The sequence below is a fragment of the Oncorhynchus mykiss genome, chromosome 2, assembly GCF_057628025.1.
Source record: "Oncorhynchus mykiss isolate SJ-2025 chromosome 2, ASM5762802v1, whole genome shotgun sequence".
Taxonomy (NCBI): Eukaryota; Metazoa; Chordata; class Actinopteri; order Salmoniformes; family Salmonidae; genus Oncorhynchus; species Oncorhynchus mykiss.
This window is the reverse complement of record NC_143023.1, coordinates 41,947,126-41,971,886: the sequence shown is the minus strand read 5'-3', so window position 1 is coordinate 41,971,886 and position 24,761 is coordinate 41,947,126. Positions and strand designations below refer to the sequence as shown.

The 24,761-nt window shown below is 43.7% G+C and overlaps 1 protein-coding gene across 1 annotated transcript in view; it reads right to left on the bottom strand.

The window, feature by feature from the left end:
- Positions 1 to 2,750: 2,750 nt before the first annotated feature.
- The window catches only part of LOC110490022 (failed axon connections homolog), a 31,023-nt gene continuing 9,012 nt past the window's right edge, over positions 2,751 to 24,761 (bottom strand). The window contains exons 4-6 of the mRNA XM_021563109.3: positions 23,248 to 23,465; positions 6,032 to 6,148; positions 2,751 to 5,560 (exon numbers count right to left, since the gene is read on the bottom strand). Coding sequence (XP_021418784.2) covers positions 5,208 to 5,560; positions 6,032 to 6,148; positions 23,248 to 23,465 — 688 coding nt within the window. The 3' untranslated portion in view covers positions 2,751 to 5,207. The remainder of the gene's footprint in view (positions 5,561 to 6,031; positions 6,149 to 23,247; positions 23,466 to 24,761) is intronic.

The following is a 24,761-nucleotide window of genomic DNA, read 5'->3' as shown; positions in this document are numbered from 1 at the left end:
TAAAAAGAAGGAAAAAACATGAGAAAAAAGCTGTTAAATTTGCCCCTCAGTCTCATTTGGGATTGCTAATTATTGTTTTTAGAGCCCAACAATTGGGGTATTAGGGCATAAGCAGCTGAAGATAACATCCAGGGGAAGGGAAGGATGGATGGAGGGAAGAAGGGAAGGGGAGTGTCGCATGGGGAGAGAGATAATGGACCAACAGAAGGGAAGCCATGATAGGGCCCGGTCCATAGTGGTGTCTCCGTCTGTGCTCTGTGCCTGGGTATAAAGGCCTGAACTCTTAGTCTCTCTCTTTCTTGCTCTCTCACTTTCTCTCTGCCCTCTTTTTCTTTCTCCCAGAGGAGAAGTCAACATTAGAGTCACTAACCTCAAAGTATATTAGTGCTTGCTTGAAACATCCCCACAGACCAACGACATAGAGAAACAACTAGATCTGCTGCTAGAGCCACGTATGAAAGACTCAGAGTGGCAAAATGCTCTTAAGGTTTACCATGACAGTCTATAAATCAAACCTAAGTGCTTACTCAAAACATTACACACACTCTGTTGCATGAAGACCCTCTATGGTACTCCAAATAGCTCATACAATATGTACAAGTGCCACATTGTGCTGCATCAGATGACCTGGCCTCCACAATCACCTGACCTCAACCCAATTGAGATGGTTTGGGATGAGTTGGACTGCAGAGTGAAGAAAAAGCAGCCAACAACTGCTCAGCATATGTGGGAACTCCAAGACTATTGGAAAATCATTCCTCATGAAGCTGGTTGAGAGAATGTCAAGAGTGTGCAAAGCTGTCATCAAGGCAAAGGGTGGCTACTTCGAAGAATCTCAAATATAAAATATATTTGGATTTAAAAAAAAAGCTTTTTAGGTTACTACATGATTCTACATGTGTTATTTCACAGTTTTGATGTCTTCACTATTATTCTACAATGTAGAAAATAGTAGAAATAAAGAAAAACCTTTGAATGATTAGGTGTGTCTAAACTTCTGACTGTACTGTACATGCACGCACGCACACACACACACACACACACAGAGAGAGACACTGGCACGTATCCTGTGAACGAGCGGGGCGGCCAAAGTCATCTGGAAGCCTCCACATGCCAATGAATAAATAAAGCTGTAATTAGTAAAGAAAACAGTGCCACCTGTTGGTGTCAAGTCCCCCTGAACCCAGGCATTGTGGGGAACACCTGAGCCTGTGGGGGTTGCGGCGGGCGGCTGGGTGTGGGGGTACTGTGCTCATTGTGGAGGTACTGTGGCGTGTCCCGGGGTCCATTGGGGCCCACTGGGACCCACCTGGCAGAGGAGGGCTGATTCTGGAGGATGACCAGCTGGCCCGGAGGCCATAGTGGCCCTTGTCCCCCAGGGCCCCAGACAGACAGTGGAAGGCAGATGGATGGGTCACTGCCACTGCCAGAGGGCCAAGGGAAGGGCCAGCCAAAACCATCAAACCACACACATTCATACTCACAGTGGAACAGATCAATATGCTTGAATATGTTGATATACAGTGAATTTAGCCATGGCTAGTGAAATGTACAGACAGAAATATAAAATCTCATAACATATGTATCATATATTAGAACTTGAATTCACCCACATTACGATTCAAGCACAAATTGTGCAACTCACTCCTTACAAACACTTTTTGAAACCGACACATTTTTTCCTTGTAATACTAACATACCATTAACTTCTCATACTTCTTGCGTATGGGCCTACTCTTAAATATACTGAGCTAACAATCTCAGATTCATTCTCTAGTCGTGAATTCACATTCATGGTATACCAACAATTTTGTTTGTTTGTTGTTGTTGTAAATATAATAGTTGGAGTTAATCTGTTAAAGTTTGTTAGTGTAACTCTATGAGAGTGTAGTGTGTGGATTGGTTTGAGAGAGCGTACAGTACTGTATGGTGGCTGTAATGGTGGTGTCTGAGGTTGAGGACGCCACCAGCTCCCCTCAGTCAGTCCAGAGCCACAGATGCTCCAGTGTTTGTGTGTTGACTCAGTGTAATTTGTTTGCTCTAATTTGTTTTGGTGTGCCAGGGGAGTTCCCTTTTTAATTTTCCTCTCTGTGTTTATCCCTCTTTGTGGAGTGCTGATCTGTTAAGCGTGAGAAAGAGAGGGAGAGGGCTAAAGGAGCGAGAGAGTGAGAAAAAGAAAGAGAGGGGGCACAGAGAAAGAAAGAGGCAGTGAGAGAGGTGGGATGTTTCAGAACAGGAAAATTAAAAAAAGGAGCTGTGCAGATTGTTTTAAGCTCTGTGTGTCCCTTTGGGCCCAAAGGCCTCGCTCGCAGCCTGCACCTGCTCCATCCCTGGGGATCCTGGTTCCTGATCCGTGGCTCTCTCTCCCCCAGCCCAGCACCACCACACAGCCCCCTCTCCCCAGCCTTCTCTCCTCTCTCCTCCTCTAACCCCTCCTTGCCTCCAGCTCCTGGCAGAGCCTTAATCAGCCCGCCTCCGCGCCTGGATGCCTGCCACTCGTTAGCCTGATTGAAAACACTGTGGCTCACATGCTAAACACACACAGACCCAAGCACACACAATAAATGCAGAGTAATAATATAGGGTACTAATATGTAGAATACTAATATATGCACACAAGCAAATAAATGTTAGAGGTGAAAATAATTGGGAAATTAATTATTCTAAATACTGAATGCGCAAATGTAGTACATTTACAGTATAAAATACCAACATTCAGACACACAGTAACACAACTCATACACAGATCCTTTTCTTTTAAATGTCACAGCTATTGTTTAATCAAATCATTGAGAGTAATCAGTCATACAGCCACCTCACCTTTGGGTTATCATAATTGAACATCCATAGGTAGTTTGTCAGTATGTTACAGTGAATTCATGAGTTTATCACACTTATGTACATTTCCCTGTAATGTAATGTTTCCACTAACAGGACATACACTGTTCTAATATAGCTTGACAAAGTAGTCGCACTGATATAATGAGTTATCCATATGTAGCATGGTAAAAACGCATCCCATAATATAACGCAGGTTGACGTTTTTGGGGGATGAATCGTGTTCTGGAGGCAGCTCTGCCCCATATGATGCCGCCTCCTCTGCTGTTCTCTCATTGCAGGTCTGGTCTGCCCATACTTCTAATATAAAACAATTTCAACAATAAGACAATGCAATTCAATCAAACACCCTCAAAGATATTTGCTCAATTACAGACACAAAAAGTATAATTAAAAGACACTTAAAGGACAGTTGAGAAAAAGTTTAGACAGATCCGTGTCTTGGTCCCCATTGTTTTTCAATTTTATGTTTCATCATTGGGAGGTAGGGTGAGTATAATCCTAGCAGATTGACAATTTACTCTTTTATTTGGTCTTTTGTCCATGTGCCTTTGCAAACAACTATTTACTTTGACATTGCAACTTTGCGAATAAACATGATCTTCTCTCAAGGTCATCCTGATACACCTATCAATAGTTCAACTTGAATGCCTAGCTACCACACAGACATCCAGTGACCTGTGTCATTTATGTACATGTCTCATTCCATTCATTTGGCCTCACCATCTTATCACGACAATCTCCAGCGTCCTAGGTGCATTAGTTTTGCAACAAAAATCTCTCCGTGAGAGCAATAAAGATACAAACGATAAAACATCGCAAACTTAAGTTAATCACAAATAAAAACAAAGTGCTGGCACTGTTTTCAAATAAGTTGTGAGTTACTGAGTAAAGAAAGCAAAAATCTATCTGCATTCACAATTCACATTCAACCCCTCTTTTCATAACTTCTGTGCACTAAGGCTTATATCATACCTGGTAATGTAGTCATATTACAACCCACTATCATCTTTCCGGTCTCTCTCTCTCTCACTCACTCACTCACTCACTCACTCACTCACTCACTCACTCACTCACTCACTCACACACTCACACACTCACACACTCACACACACACACACACACACACACACACACACGTAAAGGGATAACACTACTTGCTACAAACGGGCCTTTCCATTCTGTTTCAGCAGCTTTCTGTATTCGTATGGTGTTAATACTGAAGTGAAAACGAATGCATTGTATTATTGTTATTATTTCATTAAACAATGCAGCTGTTTTTATTACCCAGGCCAAAACTCCATCCCACCAAAACAGACTGAAAAGCGCTGTCTTTTCAAACAGCGCTTACACTAAAAGGGCATTATCATCATTTACACAATATCATTCCAAACTCATAGTGTGGAAATGTATATAAAACACAGGAATATCACGTTTTGACTTCATTTGGGCCTTTAACATTCCAAGTGGCAGAAACTGACAGGACTCGAGACCATAGAGCTAAATAGACAGCAGGATGAATGTATAGATACAGCACTCTCTAGTGGTGAGATACAAGAGTCGGCTCTACTCCGACAAGAATGTTCCATCTCCAGTTCCTTTTGCGTATCCCAATCTCCTTTACTAGAGTGAAGTTAGACACAGAGTTGATGGAAAGGCCAGTGATTATGGCTGATGCTCAGCAGCAAGCCACAAACCATAGGACTACTGGTAGAATAGCCCACCGTTAGTAAGACACAGACTAGAGCTGCCACCCAAGTCAAAGATTCTTTATATATCACTCTTTACAATGTGTCAAAATGACTGACCTCAGTTCTCTCTAGTGTTTTCATGTTTCTGCTGCCATCATCATCGTCGTCTCTCTTTCACTAGTTACATTTCTAAAGAAACAGCCATGTTGCCTGTATTCCATGGACAGACACTCCACTCAATGGTTCAACCAACAATCTCCCTCATGACGTTTTACACTAGCCTGTAGCCTTGGACAACTGACACAAATAAGGCAATGTCTGTGATAGTGCCATATTGGCAATGTCACAATCACTCGGGGTGAGGAAATCACATTGTAACACATGTAACACGGGGTTCGATTTATACGCTCTGCATACAAATACACGGTTTTGTCGGAGCGCACTGATATTACATTGTTAGGATATAGTTTTCAGTCATCATGGAATATAACTGCGCCACCATGTGTGGGCACAGATCTCTGGACGAGAGGGAGGGGCAGCAGGAGAAGCGAGAACTGTGCCTCTCTGTTCCGCAGCTCTATGATGCCAAGCCAGATAGCAGCACCCTGACTAGTTTGAAGTTCCCGGCTGTCTGACTGCCTCAGCCAAACCCACCCCACCTGCCTTGGTAAGGATGGGTCAAGGGTTGGGAGGTTTGGGACTGGAAGGGGCAGGATTAGGAGGGTCAGGACTAGGAGGGTCACACTTAAGCTGCGGCCCATTGTCCGAGCCCGTGCCCACGTCCGAGTCGAACAGCGAGTGGTCCGTATCGGGGGAGTGAGTGTGTGAGTGTGTGTGTTTGTCAGAGGCTTCGCTCTCCTCCATGGTGTCTGTCCGGGAGAACAGGCCAAAGTCCATCAGGCCTGTGGAAGAGCCCTCGCTGCTGTCAGTGTCTGCTCCGTCATAGTACACATCCTCTATGTCCACGAACCACTCAGGCCAGAACTTTCTCCGCATGCGCTCACAGAACATGGCCAGGTTGATGAGCTCGCCTAAACCACAGTGGACAGGGGAAAGAGGAAGCACAGGTTCCAACGTCAGTACTCAAGGAAAAATGTACATCAGTGTCAGAGCGTCCTCTGATTTCATACTCAGACTTTGATTGTCAGATTTTGTACAGTATGAAAAATGAAAAGAGACTGGTCTTTTGTCTCTGTTCTCTAAGTAAATGTAAATGTGCAACAAAACTGCACATTACAGTCTTTCACTGTCATCTAGTGGAAGAAGTAGGCAAGTACACCTGGATAAAAAAAATGAGGCCATTGCATCCTATTCCACACATGCCTTTAAATCTATAGAAGAATACATTAGGTACATAATTTGTTATACAATCTTGATAACAACATAATAACACAATAATAGCACAATCACAATTCACACTTTTAAAATCAACCAATTATGATGCTTTGGTATTGTGAGTATGAGTAAAACATTTCAACCAGAGGCTGAGAGATTGAACTGACCTTTGATGAGTTGTTCAGGACGTGTGCCGGGTAGTGTCCACATAGCCTGGGCCAGGTGACCAAACACAGCAGCATCTACTGTCGACATCTTAGGCCCCATGAAGTACTTCTTATCTCCTGCAGGACAGATGAACAGCTGGGGTCGGTAACAGATATCAACCAACTATCAGTCAAGAGAACACCGTAAGAAAGGCCTTGCTGAGTGCCTCAGACTCTTCACGGAGCAGCTTGTAAATTACAAGCAAAACAGCGAAAGCAACTTTGTATTTAAGTGGGATCGAGTATTTTGCAACTCATGATTACATCTTCTGTCGTCGTGGGAAAGACAACTGGTTGCTGTTCAGAGTTAACTTGGATACTAAGGAGATCCTGAGGGAAATCGACGAGTATCAACATCTTTACGCTATGGAGGAACAACATACTCCATCGTGGAAAGATCCGGCTAACTCACAAAATAGCTCTAATCCAACAAAAAAAGAGGATGTACTTACCGTTTAAGTAGAGGATAGTGCTCTTGCTGGAATCCATGCAACACTTGAAAAGTCACCCCATACAGAACCAATCAGTCAATATAATTGAGAACATCATCAGAAATCACGCGATATGAATCAGCAGGGCTGCGTGGGAGTTCGGAGTTTAGCCAGAGTGAAATTCTCACACTCCAAGGAGAGAACAAGGCACTCACAGCCAAGGTAACCTTCGATTCCAACATGGATTGTCTACTCAGGGAAAACAGGGTGATGAGGGAGTCACTACTATACATACAAAGCCGTAGCGTGCGTGAAAATCTAATATATTCTGGGATTCCTGAGGACGCATCCAATAATCCAGAGGGGGCGATCAGAGAGTTCATGCCATCTGCCTTGAAACTTCCTCTCTAGAGACTGTAAATGAGGTGTCTTTCCACCGAGTGCACAGACTTGGAGCGACAAGATCAAGAGCCCCCGACCTATCATCGCAAAGTTTGAACACTGCCAATGAAAGGAGCTGATCAAAAGCAGGGGAAGTGAGCTTAAAGGGACGAAATTCGGTCTCAATGACCAATTTCCCCGGGAGGCAAATGAACGCCCACTTGAACGCCCACACACACTTGATCTCTCTCTCTCTTCTCCCCTCTCAATTCTCCCCTCTCAATTGTTGAGAACTTTTTTTTGTTTATCTAGCTTTTATATGTCTTTGTCTACATATTTATCTATGTTTACAACAAGCAAGGGGAAGATATCTGAATAGGGACATTGGGGAATAATAAAATATTGTACAGGATACATTTGTACTGTAGTGAAGCTGTCTATCTTTCATTTCACCTTTATTTAAATAGGCAAGTCAGTTAAGAACAAATTCTTATTTTCAATGACGGCCTAGAAACAGTGGGTTAACTGCCTTGTTCAGAATGACAGATTTGTACCTTGTCAGCTCGGGGATTCGAACTCGGGTCATAAATTATCTAAATTAGGAGAGACGATGTGGGAAGGCTTGAGAACTATACTGCCATTGTACTGGGTGAAGAAGAGACGGGACAGTTTGAAAACTAATGACGTCATTTTCAGTTTATAACCTGTGGTAAACTGTATCATGTTCAGTGCTCTCGAGAATAAACGCTGCTGATTGATTTTGAGACCGGTCTCTGTCCATTTTATGCAAATAAGAGCCTTACAAATTCTTAGGAATTGACAGAGTGTTTCATTTTAATTGGGTATTAAAACATGTAGGAATTTAATTCCTGTAACAATTGGTCCTTCGAACAGGGATCTAAAATACCCGTCTCTGTCATCTGAAGGTCGCACGCCAAAAATCGTGCACGAGCGGGTCTGGTCCCGTTATTTAAGACCTGGCCTCTGAATTGAGGATAAAGACCAGACCGGTGTACACCCCATACCGACAGGGACGGTGTCTTTATCCAACGAACAGTGCTTTTCCCAGTCGGCGACAAGGTCAGTAGCCTATATTCTCGATTCTGGGGGGAATGGTTTAAGTTTTCTTTGATTTGATGTTCAATTTTGTTTTAGAATTGATCGATAATGGGAGCTTTACTATTCCCACAGGGTTTTGTATGACCAACATACACTGGGTTTTGTATGACCGATATACACTGGGCAGGTTCGTAAAAAACCTGCGGTAACGTGCACTACCGTAAATAAACTAAACTTAATCATGAGAAGCATGTTCGCCCGAGATTAAGAGGGGATATTAAATAGGTGCTGGGGGATAGGACGGTGATCTTGTACAAATAGGATATTAACTAGGCGTGGGGAGACAGGAAGGGAATTCTATGCGGACAAGATAACTTGAATGGTCAATTGAACTCTGGGAGTATTGACCATCGTTCCGATTCAACAAATAGTACTGAAATAAAGTCCAAATGAGGAGGAGAAGGAAACCAAAATCTAGAGGAATGGGATAAAAGCCAAATCTATAGACAAGAGGTTCCAGGCGAGAGGGAAGCCTGATATAGCGAAGTGAGATAACGATATTAGTGTACTTTAAAAGCCCTCTGACACAACCTGATATAAGATGTTAACTAGGGATTTACGACCCCTGGGCTTATAGTTGTATAGGTAAGACCTAAAATCCGATTCAACAGTCAAAGCTATTGATAAGGTTTCCATAAAGGAGAAAACACAAATAGAAATATATGCAGAAAGATGATAAGAGGAACACCTATTTTAGCCAGACATGGAGGAGTAAGTACGAATTTGATGGACGTTTAAATAAAGAAAAACTGGAATCAATGATTAAACAAATAAATAGGGTTATTGGAGACAAGACAGATAAACAACGGGCAGAGGTGCTAAATACAGCTAGGATATGGTTAGCCGAGGCGAGGAAGGGAGCTGAGAACAAAGGAAAAGGAAGGGAGGCGTCCAAAATTTGACTAAGACAAAGAACCTGAATAGAAGCTGATACTACTAAAATAGTCAGGAAGGGTTTAAATTAGGACTATTTTCTGGGAATTCTCAGTGCCGGAGTTTGCGACTACAGACAATTATAATAATATAGTTATTGGCGGGGAAACTCAATCATTTCAATAGCGGGACACTAAGGTTCGTATCTCAGCTTTGACACCGATAAACTAAAATTGATTTTAGATTATAATTCATCTATTTGTATGTTTTGCCTGGAAAAATATGGTCGCTAGTGTTTGTATAAGATATGAACTGAACGTTTAATATGTTGTTTAGGTTGAATTGAAAGAAGAATTCATTCAAAATAATGGCGAGACAATTTCGATGTAATACGGTATTTTGCCCAAAATGATCTGCTGGAATAATGTATTGAGATGGGAGTCGTATTTAAATAAAGTTATCATAGAAGGGAAAGTAACCTAAACCTGATTAATTTTAGGGAATAACGGAGAGATACGATAAAGTTTTGTGCCACCAGGATGTTGTATTTTTTTATGAATCGACTGACATACGATATAAATTTAGCACAGAACATGGTACGTTTAAATGTTGGGGTATAGAAAGTTGAGTAGTTCGGTTGGTTTTACTTTGTCGATAGAATTTAAAGCAGAACTCAATCTGAATAGGGAATATATATTTGACAAGAGGCAGGCTGACTTGCGGCGTCATTATGTTGACTACACAACAACGTTCCTCAAATTATGACAGAGAAAATGGGTTGTGGCATTTAGAGGGAAAATGTGTGCATTATAGCTTTGAGTTACTTTTCAAAAGTGGCTAAAAGTTCCAAATACATTTTTAAAAAAGGAGCAGAATATTGCAAGGATAGTCTGAAAAGATGCTACAGCTAGCAACAGAATTGCTAGGTGTTCCATTGGGCTATATTTGGCTATAATATAGGGAGGTAAGAATAGTGGAATCGTAAAAACTTGTGGTTCTTTCCCGGGTATTGATTTTTGGTTTGGTAACGCCAGTGAATTCGAACAAGAAGTTAACGTATTCTAAAAATGATCTGTTTTCATTACGGGGAACAATGAAAGGTTTACAATAGAGTACGGCTGGATGGGACATGTTTTATTTTAAAGGGACACTGCACGTTTATCACAGTTGTTTGAGTGTAACGGCAGGGTATAAAGTATTTGGGGCGACAATTTGAAGGAAGACTGAATGAGTTACATGAAACATTGAGGAAATTTAAAACAAATGATTTGAGGGGATTATCATAATTATTAGGTTTTGTTTTTGTAGTAAACGTTTGGGTTAAGGGGATTTCCCTGTTCCCAGAGACAAGATATCTTAAAGGGGTACACTCACATATGGAATATTAGGAGTTTTATTTTCTGAGTTTTAATTAGACAAGTGAATAAAACATTTTAAAGATAAAGGGTTCTTTAATATGTCTAATACGGTATGGAAAACGAATGTAAAGGGGTGGTGTAACCTTTGACCAAGCTTCCATGGCTCTCCCAGTTGGTCTGATCAGAAACAGGGGGGAGCCATTTGAATAATGAATTTGTAGTCATGGGAGACACTGAGTTTTTAAAGTAAATGTATTATAATGGATTTTATAGTACTGCAACAAGAACAGAAATCATATTAATCATCGATAATAAATGGGGGTGGGTGGTCCTTTGAGGTTGGGACAGGACACCATTATTAAGCCAGTAGGACAGGAAAATACATGATAGAAAGGCGATTTTATAAGCATAAAAATTATTTATGAAAATAAGTTGCAGTTCTTAGGGATGGTAAATTACGGTAGATAAGGTATCTCAAACTATGAAACATATATTAAATTATTGATGTGACTGATTTTTAAGGTTAACCCATGTTATTTTTAGATAAAATACAGTGGATTTGTCATGTACTGTCATGTTGTGTCTTGTCTCTGTCCTTTCCCTTCACCCTGTCTCCCTCTGCTGGTCGTTGTTAGGTTACCTTTTCTCCCCCTCTTTCCCCCAGCTGTGCCTTGTCTCCTCCTAACCACCTCGTCACCCCTTTTCCCACCTGTTCCCTTTTTCCCTCTGATTAGGTCCCTATATCTCTCTCTGTTTCTGCTCCTGTCTTTGTCGGATTCTTGTTTGTTGTGTTTCATGCCTGAACCAGACTGTCGTCATGTTTGCTGTAACCTTGTCTTGTCCTGTCGGAATCTGCCGGTCCGTCTGAGCCTACCTATGTTTGGTAATTAAAGAAGCTCTGTTTAAGTTAATTCGCTTTTGGGTCCTCATTCACGCACCGTAACAGAAGAATCCGACCAAGAATGGACCCAGCGACTTCGGATCCTCTCCACTCAGCCGTCGGGATCCAGGGAGCGATGCTAGGCAGACACGAGCAGGAATTGTCTGCTGCTCGACATGCCGTTGAGACCCTGGCCACCCAAGTCTCCAACCTCACAGAACAGGTTCACCATCTCCGCCTCGATCCACCGGCCACTTCCAGGGCTTTCGAATCTCCGGAGCCCAGAACCAATAACCCGCCGTGTTACTCTGGGGAGCCCACTGAATGCCGCTCGTTCCTCACCCAGTGTGATATTGTGTTTTCTCTCCAGCCCAACACTTACTCCAGGAGCACTGCTTGTGTCGCCTACGTCATATCTCTCCTTATTGGACGGGCTCGTGAGTGGGGCACGGCAATCTGGGAGGCAAGGGCTGAGTGTACTAACCAGTATCAGGACTTTAAGGAGGAGATGATACGGGTTTTTGATCGATCTGTTTTTGGGGAGGAGGCTTCCAGGGCCCTGTCTTCCCTATGTCAAGGTAATCGATCCATAACAGACTACTCTATTGAGTTTCGCACTCTTGCTGCCTCCAGTGGCTGGAACGAGCCGGCTTTGCTCGCTCGTTTTCTGGAGGGTCTCCGCGCAGAGGTAAAGGATGAGATTCTCTCCCGGGAGGTTCCTTCCAGCGTGGATTCCTTGATTGAACTCGCTATTCGCATTGAGCGACGGGTTGATCTTCGTCACCGAGCTCATGGAAAGGAGCTCGCGTTCTCCGTTGCCCCCCTCTCAGCATCACTACCATCTTCCTCTGCCGGCTCGGGTGCTGAGCCCATGCAGCTGGGAGGTATCCGCATCTCGACTAAGGAGAGGGAACGGAGAATCACCAACCGCCTCTGTCTCTATTGCGGTTCCGCTGGTCATTTTGTCACTTCATGTCCAGTAAAAGGCCAGAGCTCGTCAGTAAGCGGAGGGCTACTGGTAAGCGCTACTACTCCTGTCTCTCCTTCAAGATCCTGCACTACCATGTCGGTCCATCTACGCTGGACCGGTTCGTCAGCTTCCTGCAGTGCCTTAATAGACTCTGGGGCGGAGGGCTGTTTTATGGACGAGACCTGGGCTCGGGAACATGACATTCCTCTCAGACAGTTAAGGGAGCCCACGGCCTTGTTCGCCCTGGATGGTAGTCCTCTCCCCAGGATTCAGCGTGAGACGCTACCTTTAACCCTCACTGTTTCTGGTAATCATAGTGAAACCATTTCTTTTTTAATTTTTCGTTCACCTTTTACACCTGTTGTTTTGGGCCATCCCTGGCTAGTTTGTCATAATCCTTCCATTAATTGGTCTAGTAATTCTATCCTCTCCTGGAACGTCTCTTGTCATGTGAAATGTTTAATGTCTGCTATCCCTCCTGTTTCCTCTGTCTCTTCTTCACAGGAGGAGCCTGGTGATTTGACAGGGGTGCCGGAGGAATATCACGATCTGCGCACGGTGTTCAGTCGGTCCAGGGCCACCTCTCTTCCTCCACACCGGTCGTATGATTGTAGTATTGATCTCCTTCCGGGAACCACCCCCCCCCCCCCCCCGGGGTAGACTATACTCTCTGTCGGCTCCCGAACGTAAGGCTCTCGAAGATTATTTGTCTGTAGCTCTTGACGCCGGTACCATAGTCCCCTCCTCCTCTCCCGCCGGAGCGGGGGTTTTTTTTGTCAAGAAGAAGGACGGGTCTCTGCGCCCCTGCATAGATTATCGAGGGCTGAATGACATAACAGTGAAGAATCGTTATCCGCTTCCTCTTATGTCTTCAGCCTTCGAGATCCTGCAGGGAGCCAGGTTTTTCACTAAGTTGGACCTTCGTAACGCTTACCATCTCGTGCGCATCAGGGAGGGGGACGAGTGGAAGACGGCGTTTAACACTCCGTTAGGGCACTTTGAATACCGGGTTCTTCCTTTCGGCCTCGCTAACGCTCCAGCTGTCTTTCAGGCATTAGTCAATGATGTCCTGAGAGACATGCTGAACATCTTTGTTTTCGTTTACCTTGACGATATCCTGATTTTTTCACCGTCACTCCAGATTCATGTTCAGCACGTTCGACGTGTCCTCCAGCGCCTTTTAGAGAATTGTCTTTTTGTGAAGGCTGAGAAGTGCACTTTTCATGCCTCCTCCGTCACATTTCTCGGTTCTGTTATTTCCGCTGAAGGCATTAAGATGGATCCCGCTAAGGTCCAAGCTGTCATTGATTGGCCCGTCCCTAAGTCACGCGTCGAGCTGCAGCGCTTTCTCGGCTTCGCGAACTTCTATCGTCGTTTCATCCGTAATTTCGGTCAGGTGGCAGCTCCTCTCACAGCCCTTACTTCTGTCAAGACGTGCTTTAAGTGGTCCGTTTCCGCCCAGGGAGCTTTTGATCTCCTCAAGAATCGTTTTACATCCGCTCCTATCCTTGTTACACCTGACGTCTCTAGACAGTTCGTTGTCGAGGTTGACGCGTCAGAGGTGGGCGTGGGAGCCATTCTTTCTCAGCGCTCCCTCTCTGACGACAAGGTCCACCCATGCGCGTATTTTTCTCATCGCCTGTCGCCGTCGGAACGTAACTATGATGTGGGTAACCGCGAACTGCTCGCCATCCGGTTAGCCCTAGGCGAATGGCGACAGTGGTTGGAGGGGGCGACCGTTCCTTTTGTCGTTTGGACTGACCATAGGAACCTTGAGTACATCCGTTCTGCCAAACGACTTAATGCGCGTCAGGCGCGTTGGGCGCTGTTTTTCGCTCGTTTCGAGTTCGTGATTTCTAATCGTCCGGGCTCTAAGAACACCAAGCCTGATGCTTTGTCTCGTCTCTTCAGTTCTTCAGTAGCCTCCACTGACCCCGAGGGGATTCTCCCTGAGGGGCGTGTTGTCGGGTTGACTGTCTGGGGAATTGAGAGGCAGGTAAAGCAAGCGCTCACTCACACTCCGTCGCCGCGCGCTTGTCCTAGGAACCTTCTTTTCGTTCCCGTTCCTACTCGTCTGGCCGTTCTTCAGTGGGCTCACTCTGCCAAGTTAGCCGGCCACCCTGGCGTTCGGGGTACGCTTGCTTCCATTCGCCAGCGTTTTTGGTGGCCCACCCGGGAGCATGACACGCGTCGTTTCGTGGCTGCTTGTTCGGTCTGCGCGCAGACTAAGTCCGGTAACTTTCCTCCTGCCGGCCGTCTCAGGCCGCTTCCTATTCCCTCTCGACCGTGGTCTCACATCGCCTTAGATTTTGTCACCGGACTGCCTTCGTCAGCGGGGAAGACTGTTATTCTTACGGTTGTCGATAAGTTCTCTAAGGCGGCTCATTTCATTCCCCTTGCTAAGCTTCCTTCTGCTAAAGAGACGGCACAAATCATCATCGAGAATGTTTTCAGAATTCATGGCCTTCCGTCAGACGTCGTTTCGGACAGAGGTCCGCAATTCACGTCTCAATTTTGGAGGGAGTTTTGCCGTTTGATTGGGGCTTCCGTCAGTCTCTCTTCCGGCTTTCACCCCCAGTCTAACGGTCAAGCAGAACGGGCCAATCAGACTATTGGTCGCATCTTACGCAGTCTTTCTTTTCGCAACCCTGCGTCTTGGTCAGAACAGCTCCCCTGGGCAGAATACGCCCACAACTCGCTTCCTTCGTCTGCGACCGGGCTATCTCCTTTTCAGAGTAGCCTCGGGTACCAGCCTCCGCTGTTCTCATCTCAGTTCGCCGAGTCCAGCGTCCCCTCCGCTCAGGCTTTTGTCCAACGTTGCGAGCGCACCTGGAAGAGGGTCAGGTCTGCACTTTGCCGTTATAGGACGCAGACTGTGAGGGCTGCTAATAAGCGTAGAACTAAGAGTCCTAGATATTGTCGCGGTCAGAGAGTTTGGCTCTCCACTCAGAACCTTCCCCTTAAGACGGCTTCTCGCAAGTTGACCCCGCGGTTCATTGGTCCGTTCCGTATTTCTCGGGTCATTAATCCTGTCGCAGTTCGACTTCTTCTTCCGCGATACCTTCGTCGCGTCCACCCGGTCTTCCATGTCTCCTGCATCAAGCCCGTCCTTCGCGCCCCCGCTCGTCTTCCCCCCCCCCCCCCCCCCCATCCTTGTCGAGGGCGCACCCATCTACAGGGTCCGTAGAATTTTGGACATGCGTCCTCGGGGCCGTGGTCACCAGTACCTCGTAGATTGGGAGGGGTACGGTCCTGAGGAGAGGAGTTGGGTTCCCTCTCGGGACGTGCTGGACCGTGCGCTGATCGAGGATTTCCTCCGTTGCCGCCAGGTTTCCTCCTCGAGTGCGCCAGGAGGCGCTCGGTGAGTGGGGGGGTACTGTCATGTACTGTCATGTTGTGTCTTGTCTCTGTCCTTTCCCTTCACCCTGTCTCCCTCTGCTGGTCGTTGTTAGGTTACCTTTTCTCCCCCTCTTTCCCCCAGCTGTGCCTTGTCTCCTCCTAACCACCTCGTCACCCCTTTTCCCACCTGTTCCCTTTTTCCCTCTGATTAGGTCCCTATATCTCTCTCTGTTTCTGCTCCTGTCTTTGTCGGATTCTTGTTTGTTGTGTTTCATGCCTGAACCAGACTGTCGTCATGTTTGCTGTAACCTTGTCTTGTCCTGTCGGAATCTGCCGGTCCGTCTGAGCCTACCTATGTTTGGTAATTAAAGAAGCTCTGTTTAAGTTAATTCGCTTTTGGGTCCTCATTCACGCACCGTAACAGGATTCCCGAAGGAGAGATTTCATTAACACAGGAAAGAGATAGGATATGTTTAGCATTCGTTTTGGCTTTAATTAAACATTTAGAATATTTTTATTGAAGTAGTATTAAAGTTTAACAGGGATATATGACATCTGTGGAGATTCAGGATTAGGGATAGGATCGAGAACCTTAATTAACCTATATAAGGACTTTAGAAATTGCCACCATAGACATGTTTTTCTAAAACAATCCATGAGTTTAGATAAAGCCACAGTGAGACATTTAGTTAAAATTTGGAAGCAACACAGTTGTTACAGAGCAGAGAGGAAATGAACACAGATACCTCTTAAAAGTAGATGAAACACTTGACAGAGAATTGGTACAGGATAAAAATGAATGGACGGCAAAGGGAGAATTGGACATACATGATAATGTCAGAACATAAGGATAATTTACTAATCTTACCTAAGGTATTATTTAGGGTAGATAAGGTTGTTACCTGGGCAGAGCCAGGCATCAAAAGGGGGGTGGGTAAGTTTGTGGTCTAGGATAGGACACTTAGTGGCCTATTGGATAATAAACTATTAATTAAAAAGAATTTAGCTAACAAGTAGGCATAGAAGTTAAAGATATAATCAGATAGAACATATGAGAAACTGTTTGTTAACCAAGCCTGTATGTCCAGGAATTATGCACTACAGGTGAACTACAGGATAAGGTGATTCACTCAACCCAGTCCCCGAGGAGAATAAACGGGAAGCAGCACGGTGGGGCGGGGCCATACCAAGTACTCCTGGTGACTGCCTTCGCGGTGAGGATAGCCGAAAGAGCTCCCGGGGTGCGTATCACACATTGTGGGAGGGTAGGACACACTGACACTGTCGAAGAATCACAGAGGTAGGAGGGGAACCACAACCTTTTAGGGTAAGGGAGGGTCAAACTCCTACTGAAGATTCCCTTATACCCGACTTTTCCCCAGCTGTGAGCGTTCATAGAAGTGAAGGTGTGTTTTGGCTTCTTGCTGGTGATATGTTTTCTGGGAAAAGGGTGGGGCTTCATCGGAGGGCTGTTCGTCTGAGCTGTCTTATCGTGGGTGCCATATTCCTGATACAGCACGTCCCACCTGAGTATGCGGAGAGTGGTAATTGACGCATGGTTTAGACAATGAGGATTTTATTCCAAACAAGGATAAGAGATCCCTAGATCTGGGTAGACAGGAAGTTAGAGTAGAGGTTGGGAAGGATCTCTCAATGGAGTTTTATGTAGACCAAATGGGGTCTCTAACTACATGGCAGTCTAGGACTCTGAGCCATTATGGTATATATCGGTGCAGGTCCCCATGTTGGTCGTGGACACAGGTCATAGCTCATCTGGAGAGAGTGGGCTATATGAATCCACTCACCCACTACTGTGTTATTGACTTGTTAATTGTTTACTCCTTGTGTAACTCTGTGTTGTCTGTTCACACTGCTATGCTTTATCTTGGCCAGGTTGCAGTTGCAAATGAGAACTTGTTCTCAACTAGCCTACCTGGTTAAATAAAGGTGAAATAAAAAATACAAAATAAAAAAATAAATGGAAGGAGGTGGAGTATAGTGAAGGTGAGAGTTTTTGACTGTAATCCGGAGAGAGATACGCCTTAAAGATACGCCTTACCCTTTAAAAAGTAATGAAAGAGGATCTAGGGTTATGGTATGTTGGATATGACCCGTTTTTGGTCGACACCCTAGTACGGTTCCGGGTAGAGGAGGTTAGACCAGTATGGTAAAGCTGTTCACGAAAGCAGGAATGCCAGATAATGACAGTTGCATTGATTTGCACTATTTATATCCACAGGTTCCCCTTAAATCAAGACTTCCTCCCTTTACAGTGACCAGAGGAGATTATTACTGTTTGGCCCGGTACAGTACTCTTGGGAAAAATGTAGGGGAAGTTAGTACCTGCAATTGGACAGAGAATATTACCACTGACGAGACCATGTCTAATTTGACAGGTTGGTTGAACTCTGGGGATTTCAATAAGGTAAAATGGGCCAGGGCTGACATCTGGAGATTGTGTGGGGTAATGATGTTAGGGCCAGGTTTTACCGGCAGATTGGACAGGAATATTCTCCCTTGTACATTTGGGAATGCCTTTCACACTCATTCAACACCAAGACATGAAGTTGGCCAAACGGGAGAAAATAAGTACTCCATCTGGGTCTTTTGATGAGAGAGTATATGTTGATAACATTGGGGTTCTACGGGGGATACCAGATGAGTTCAAAGCAAGAAATCAGATCATAGCAGGATTAGAGTTAAGTATTTTCTAGTGGTCCACACTCAAATAAGAATGTGAACTGGATCAATTATATTGAGATGTATTGAGATGTAATGAATGAATTGGCAGAATATAATTCATCTTGGATATGTTTGTTGGCTGGAAAGGGTGAGAGCGGGTGTAGATGGTTTGTTTCTCGATGGCACAGCTCCGGACGAATCAGTGACCGAAGCCTCAGCTGGTTTGACCACCCTGGCTCACGGTTTGGCAGAAAACTCTGGGGTGGATCTTTCTTTGACTAATTGGATTGATAGTATGTTTGGAAAATTGAAAAATGTTATGATCACTGTATTATGGGTTACCTTCATCTGTGTAACTGTTTTAGTTTTGTGGCTATTGTCTAATTCCCTGTCTATGAGATCTCATTTCCAGGACTCTGGAGAAATCAATGAGAAAACAGATGGTGCGATATGGACTGATTCCAAGATCTGACCAGTGAAATGATGGATACATGCCTCAAACCTAAATAGATGAATGAATCCGGGTTCTTCATATGCAAGGAACTTGTGTTTTTGATTAGAGCATTTTGATATTTAGAGATGTTAGGTTGTTTCTTGTTTCGATGAAGATTGTAACGAAAATTCTGATGAGAAGAGTTATGATTCTGATGTTGGCCTAAAAACAGTCAGTGTGAATGCAAGAATTGGATTACGTTTAGGTGATATTTTGATAACAAGAAATATTAATTATAAAAATAGAAGTATGCTTTTTAATATTTTAATAAAACTAGATGTGTGATTGGATGTATAATATTTAATCATAGGGTGGATATGTTAAGGGATTTTTTTAATCAATAATGACTAATTATGTATACATTTCAATCAGGACTGACTAATCAGAATACTATTATGTTGCTGTATAGATGTATGAATTTTCTTTTAATCCTAGTACTGAATATAATGTGTGTAAATATAATCAAGAATTAGAACAATGACTGTCTGTACCATGGTAGAAATGAATGAACTTATCGCCAGACTGGCTAGAAGGCTTATCTACACAGATAGACCTTGGCTCGGGTCATAAATTATCTAAATTAGGAGAGACGATGTGGGACGGCTTGAGAACTATACAGCCTTTGTACCAGGGTGAAGAAGAGACGGGACAGTTTGAAAACTAATGACATCATTTTCAGTTTATAACCTGTGGTAAACTGTATCATGTTCAGTACTCTCGAGAATAAACACTGCTGATTGTTTTTGAGACTGGTCTCTGTCCATTTTATGCAAATAAGAGCCTTACAAATTCTTAGGAATTGACAGAGTGTTTAATTTTAATTGGGTATTAAAACATGTAGGAATTTAATTCCTGTAACAAAGGTCTCTTTCATGATCATGTGAAATGTCAATTGCAGTGGAAATGCTGGGATGTGTTATTCAATGACAATTATGTAAAAAGGTAGTTATGATGCAACTATGATGGTGATAGGATAGGGATTACACGTATCATCCTGAATATTAATGCTATTCTCACTTCATGTTACACACAGACACTCAACCATGCAAATTGGCTGGGTTATTATTTATTTGGACATAACACATTATAGTCTTACTCTTATCCAGACATCATACATACTCTCACTACATCACATCCCATATCAAATCCAATTGTATTTGTCACACTCGCCGAATACAACAGGTGTAGTAGACCTTACAGTGAAATGCTTACTTACAAGCCCGTATTAACCAAAGATGCAGTTTAAGAAAATACCAACAACAAAAAAGTTTAAGAAAAACAAATATTTAAAGAGCAATAGCGGGGCTATATTCAGGGGGTACCGGTACAGAGTCAACGTGTCAATGTGCGGGGGCACCGGTGTAGAGGTAATTAAGATAATTATGTACATGCAGGTAGGGCTGTTTAAAATACTCTTGGACCTAGACTTGGTGCTCCGGTACCTCCTGCCGTGCGGTAGCAGAGAGAACAGTCTATGACTAGGGTGGCTGGAGTCTTTGACAATTCTTAGGGCCTTCCTCTGACACCGCCTGCTATAGAGGTCCTGGATGGCAGGAAGCTTGGCTCCAGTGATGTACTGGGCCGTACGCACTACCCTTTGTAGTGCCTTGCGGTCGGAGGCCGAGCAGGCTCAATTCAAGATTACAACCAATTGATTACAGCATTACCCCAAAAATGGAAGAAGCAGGTGGCAGCGGGAGGAGGTAGGGAACTGGTCTGTCTGCCCAATATAAAGGATCAAAACTGGCGGAGGAATACAAATAGCATAAATAGGAAAGTATACCAGTTTCATTTGAGAACCAGGATGTTGACAGCTGTGCCATACAGATTGCAAAATAGTATATGGTGCATAGAAATCTGAAGAAGGTGGCCAGCAGAGATAGGTGGGATGGGCTGAGGGAAGCTGAGGGTTGGGATGTGGAATTGGAGACAAGTAGGAGTGGAGTTGCTGGGCGAGGGATAGAATGACGGTCAAAGAGAAAAGTAAAATTAAGTTAAAATAAAACATAACAAAAAGTATGTTTGAATAACACTGAGGGGCAGTGTTTTTACAGTGTAAAAAGTTTACAGTGTATATCATATATGCATAGTCACTTTAACTATACATTCATATACATACAGTGCCTTGCGAAAGTATTCGGCCCCCTTGAACTTTGCGACCTTTTGCCACATTTCAGGCTTCAAACATAAAGATATAAAACCTCTCTGTGGAAGAAGGTGCTCTGGTCAGATGAAACCAAAATTGAACTTTTTGGCAACAATGCAAAACGTTATGTTTGGCGTAAAAGCAACACAGCTGAACACACCATCCCCACTGTCAAACATGGTGGTGGCAGCATCATGGTTTGGGCCTGCTTTTCTTCAGCAGGGACAGGGAAGATGGTTAAAATTGATGGGAAGATGGATGGAGCCAAATACAGGACCATTCTGGAAGAAAAGCTGATGGAGTCTGCAAAAGACCTGAGACTGGGACGGAGATTTGTCTTCCAACAAGACAATGATCCAAAACATAAAGCAAAATCTACAATGGAATGGTTCAAAAATAAACATATCCAGGTGTTAGAATGGCCAAGTCAAAGTCCTGACCTGAATCCAATCAAGAATCTGTGGAAAGAACTGAAAACTGCTGTTCATAAATGCTCTCCATCCAACCTCACTGAGCTCGAGCTGTTTTGCAAGGAGGAATGGGAAAACATTTCAGTCTCTCGATGTGCAAAACTGATAGAGACATACCCCAAGCGACTTACAGCTGTAATCGCAGCAAAAGGTGGCGCTACAAAGTATTAACTTAAGGGGGCTGAATAATTTTGCACGCCCAATTTTTCAGTTTTTGATTTGTTAAAAAAGTTTGAAATATCCAATAAATGTCGTTCCACTTCATGATTGTGTCCCACTTGTTGTTGATTCTTCACAAAAATATACAGTTTTATATCTTTATGTTTGAAGCCTGAAATGTGGCAAAAGGTCGCAAAGTTCAAGGGGGCCGAATACTTTCGCAAGGCACTGTACTACCTCAATTAGCCCGACTAACCGGTGCACCCACACATTGGCTACCCGGACTATCTGCATTGTGTCCCGCCACCCACCACCCACCAACCTCTCTTTTACGCTACTGCTGCTCTCTGTTTATCATATATGCATAGTCATTTTAACCATACCTACATGTACATACTACCTCAATTAGCCCGACTAACCGCTGCCTGTATATAGCCTCGCTACTGTTATTTTTCACTGTCTTTTTACTGTTGTTTTTATTTCTTTGCTTATCTATTGTTCACCTAATACATACGTTTTACTTAAAAATCGCACTGTTGGTTAGGGCCTGTAAGTAAGCATTCTACACCCTTTCTATTTGATGCCGTGCAGGTGTTTGTACACATGCAATATACACACTCACATTCAAATGCACACATGTGCACATACACGGACACACACACGTAAATAGTGCCATACATGCACTCAAACATATTCAGTTGGCCTTGCTGTTATGATTTTTGTTCTCCTTGATGTCTTTTGTTTTTTTGCATTGTTGTCTTCCTTTGTCTTTCTCTTTTTTCCTCTTTTGTTCATTTTGTTGGTGCATTGGGGGGGGGTGGGGAATGGAATTATTTTCTAACTTTTTTTCTCGGGGGGGGGGGGGGGGGGGGGGTACTTGGATGGTTGAGGGGCAGCTCTTGGGGAACTGTGTGTGTGTGGGGGGGGGGGGGCTGGTGGGAGATCTGTCGACGTGCCCTTGAGCTGGGCATTGACCCTGGTTGCTTCTGTGTGGCGCTCTGAATGGGAGGCTGTTAGATGACTAATGTGATGTAGTTGTTGAACGACTTCACTGCAAGTATATTGTATGTTTTAAATATTCAATAAGAAAATAAACTATCAACACCAACTATCAACACCAACCAACCAACCAACACCAACTACCATCATACCCACAGAGAAACACCCAGACAACCAGGAGAACAGTTTGACGTTATAGTAGTTATATTCAAAGCGGTAAAGTAAATTCAGATTGCACACATTACACTATAGTTTATGACCTTGCAAAGATGTTACGCCAAAATCAATAGACATTCTCTGCTCTTTTCCCTACTAAAATACATTTGAAACACATTTTGTAGTTGGAAGCACAGTGCACATACAGTATCTCACCACTAGAGTGGAAGAGGGTCAAATGCATAAAGGACATACCCCACGACAAAGTATATCTTACAGTGAACTTCAAATGACCCCGTGTTATAATCGATACCGGATCATTAGGAAGCCTTCCTTAACCCTTGTTCCTCATATCTCCATCATCAGTAGCCAATTCCTCAACACTCTGACAATACTGTGAGAGCATTAAGAAATTGGCCACGTCATCAGTTGTTCTTCAGTTGCCCCTAGTCTCTCTCTGAATCCCAAATCATCCCCTAGTCCCTACCACCTAGGCACTTGTGCAGATTTGAGAGGATTGGATCACTCTAAGTAATATGGTTGTTGTTCCATTCTTCCCTCTGATAAGCCAGGTAGAATTGTTGCTATATTGCTTACACCTGTCCGATCCTCTCATATCTACACAAGAGCCTAGGCCTAAGGGTAGTGTCTAAGGGTTGATTTGGGATTAACCCTCTGTCTACCGCTAACCTCCCACCCCCCTGTACCCCTCCATACATACCGAGCAGTTCGGCCAGCGTGCGCATGTCCTTCTCCATCAGCTTGTAGACTTCCTCCTTGGAGAAGCGTCCGATGCCATGGCCGTACATCTCCCTTTGCACCATGCTGCTGTTCAGGTGGCCGAGGATCCACTTTAGCATGTCACTGAGAGGACCAGTGACTGGCAGCATCTTCTGGGTCTCCTCCAGGTTGTCTACCCACTGGCAATAGGCTATTGTCCTGTATAGAAACACAAATATACAGGTTATAGTACAGTCTTATATAGAAATACACAGATAGCTTGTCTACTGGCAGTAAGCTATTGTCTTGTATAGTTACACAAACATAATACAGGTTATTAACCCAGTGGTAGTATAGTGTAATCATATGGAAACGCATACACTGTGTGTACAAAACATTAGAATCACCTGCTCTTTCCATGACATAGACTGACCAGGTGAATCCAGGCTGGCTGATATACACTGTAGGCCTCTAGCAGCCCAGTAGGCATTAAAACAGGGTGGCAGGGAGACAGGAATCAGAGAGAAAGTACAGAACAGGGAGAAAACCCTCCATCGGTTTCAATAACTGCTTTTATATTGCAGATATATATATATATATATATATATATATATATATATACACACATTACCGTTCAAAAGTTTGGGGTCACGTAGAAATGTCCTTGTTTTCCATGAAAACATACATGAAATGAGTTGCAAAATGAATAGGAAATATAGTCAAGACGTTGACAAAGGTTATAAATAGTGATTTTTCATTTGAACAATAATTGTGTCCTTTGCTTTGTCAAAGAATCCTCCATTTTCAGCAATTACAGCCTTGCAGGCCTTTGAACTTCTAGTTGTCTATTTGTAGAGGTAATCTGAAGAGATTTAACCCCATGCTTCCTGAAGCACCTCCCACAAGTTGGATTGGCTTGATCGGCACTTCTTTACATACCATACGGCCAAGCTGCTCCCACAACAGCTCAATAGGGTTGAGATTCGGTGATTGTGCTGGCCACTTCATTATAGACAGAATACCAGTTCTTGCATAGTTTGGAGTAACACACGTTACCACCACCACCAAAGCAGCCCCAGACCATCACATTGCCTCCACCATGCTTGATAGATGGTGTCAAGCACAGAGTGTGCAAAGCTGTCATCAAGGCAAAGGGTGGCTATTTTGAAGAATCTCAAATATGTTTTGATTTGTTTAACACTTTTTGGGTTACTACATGATTCCATATGTGTTATTTCATAGTTTTGTTGTCTTCACTATTATCCTACAATGTAGAAAATAATACAAGTAAGAAAAACCCTTGATTGAGTAGGTGTGTCCAAACTGTTGACTGGTACTGTATATACATATACACATGTTTTTAAAATATATTTTCCACTAATCGAACCACCGCTCCCCTAATTGGGGAGAACTAATGAACAAGAACACTTAGGCTTCTAATTCCAGCTTAAACATACTATATACATTTTATGGACACAAACTATTTTGCAATAGTTATCTTTTGTTTGCTTTCCT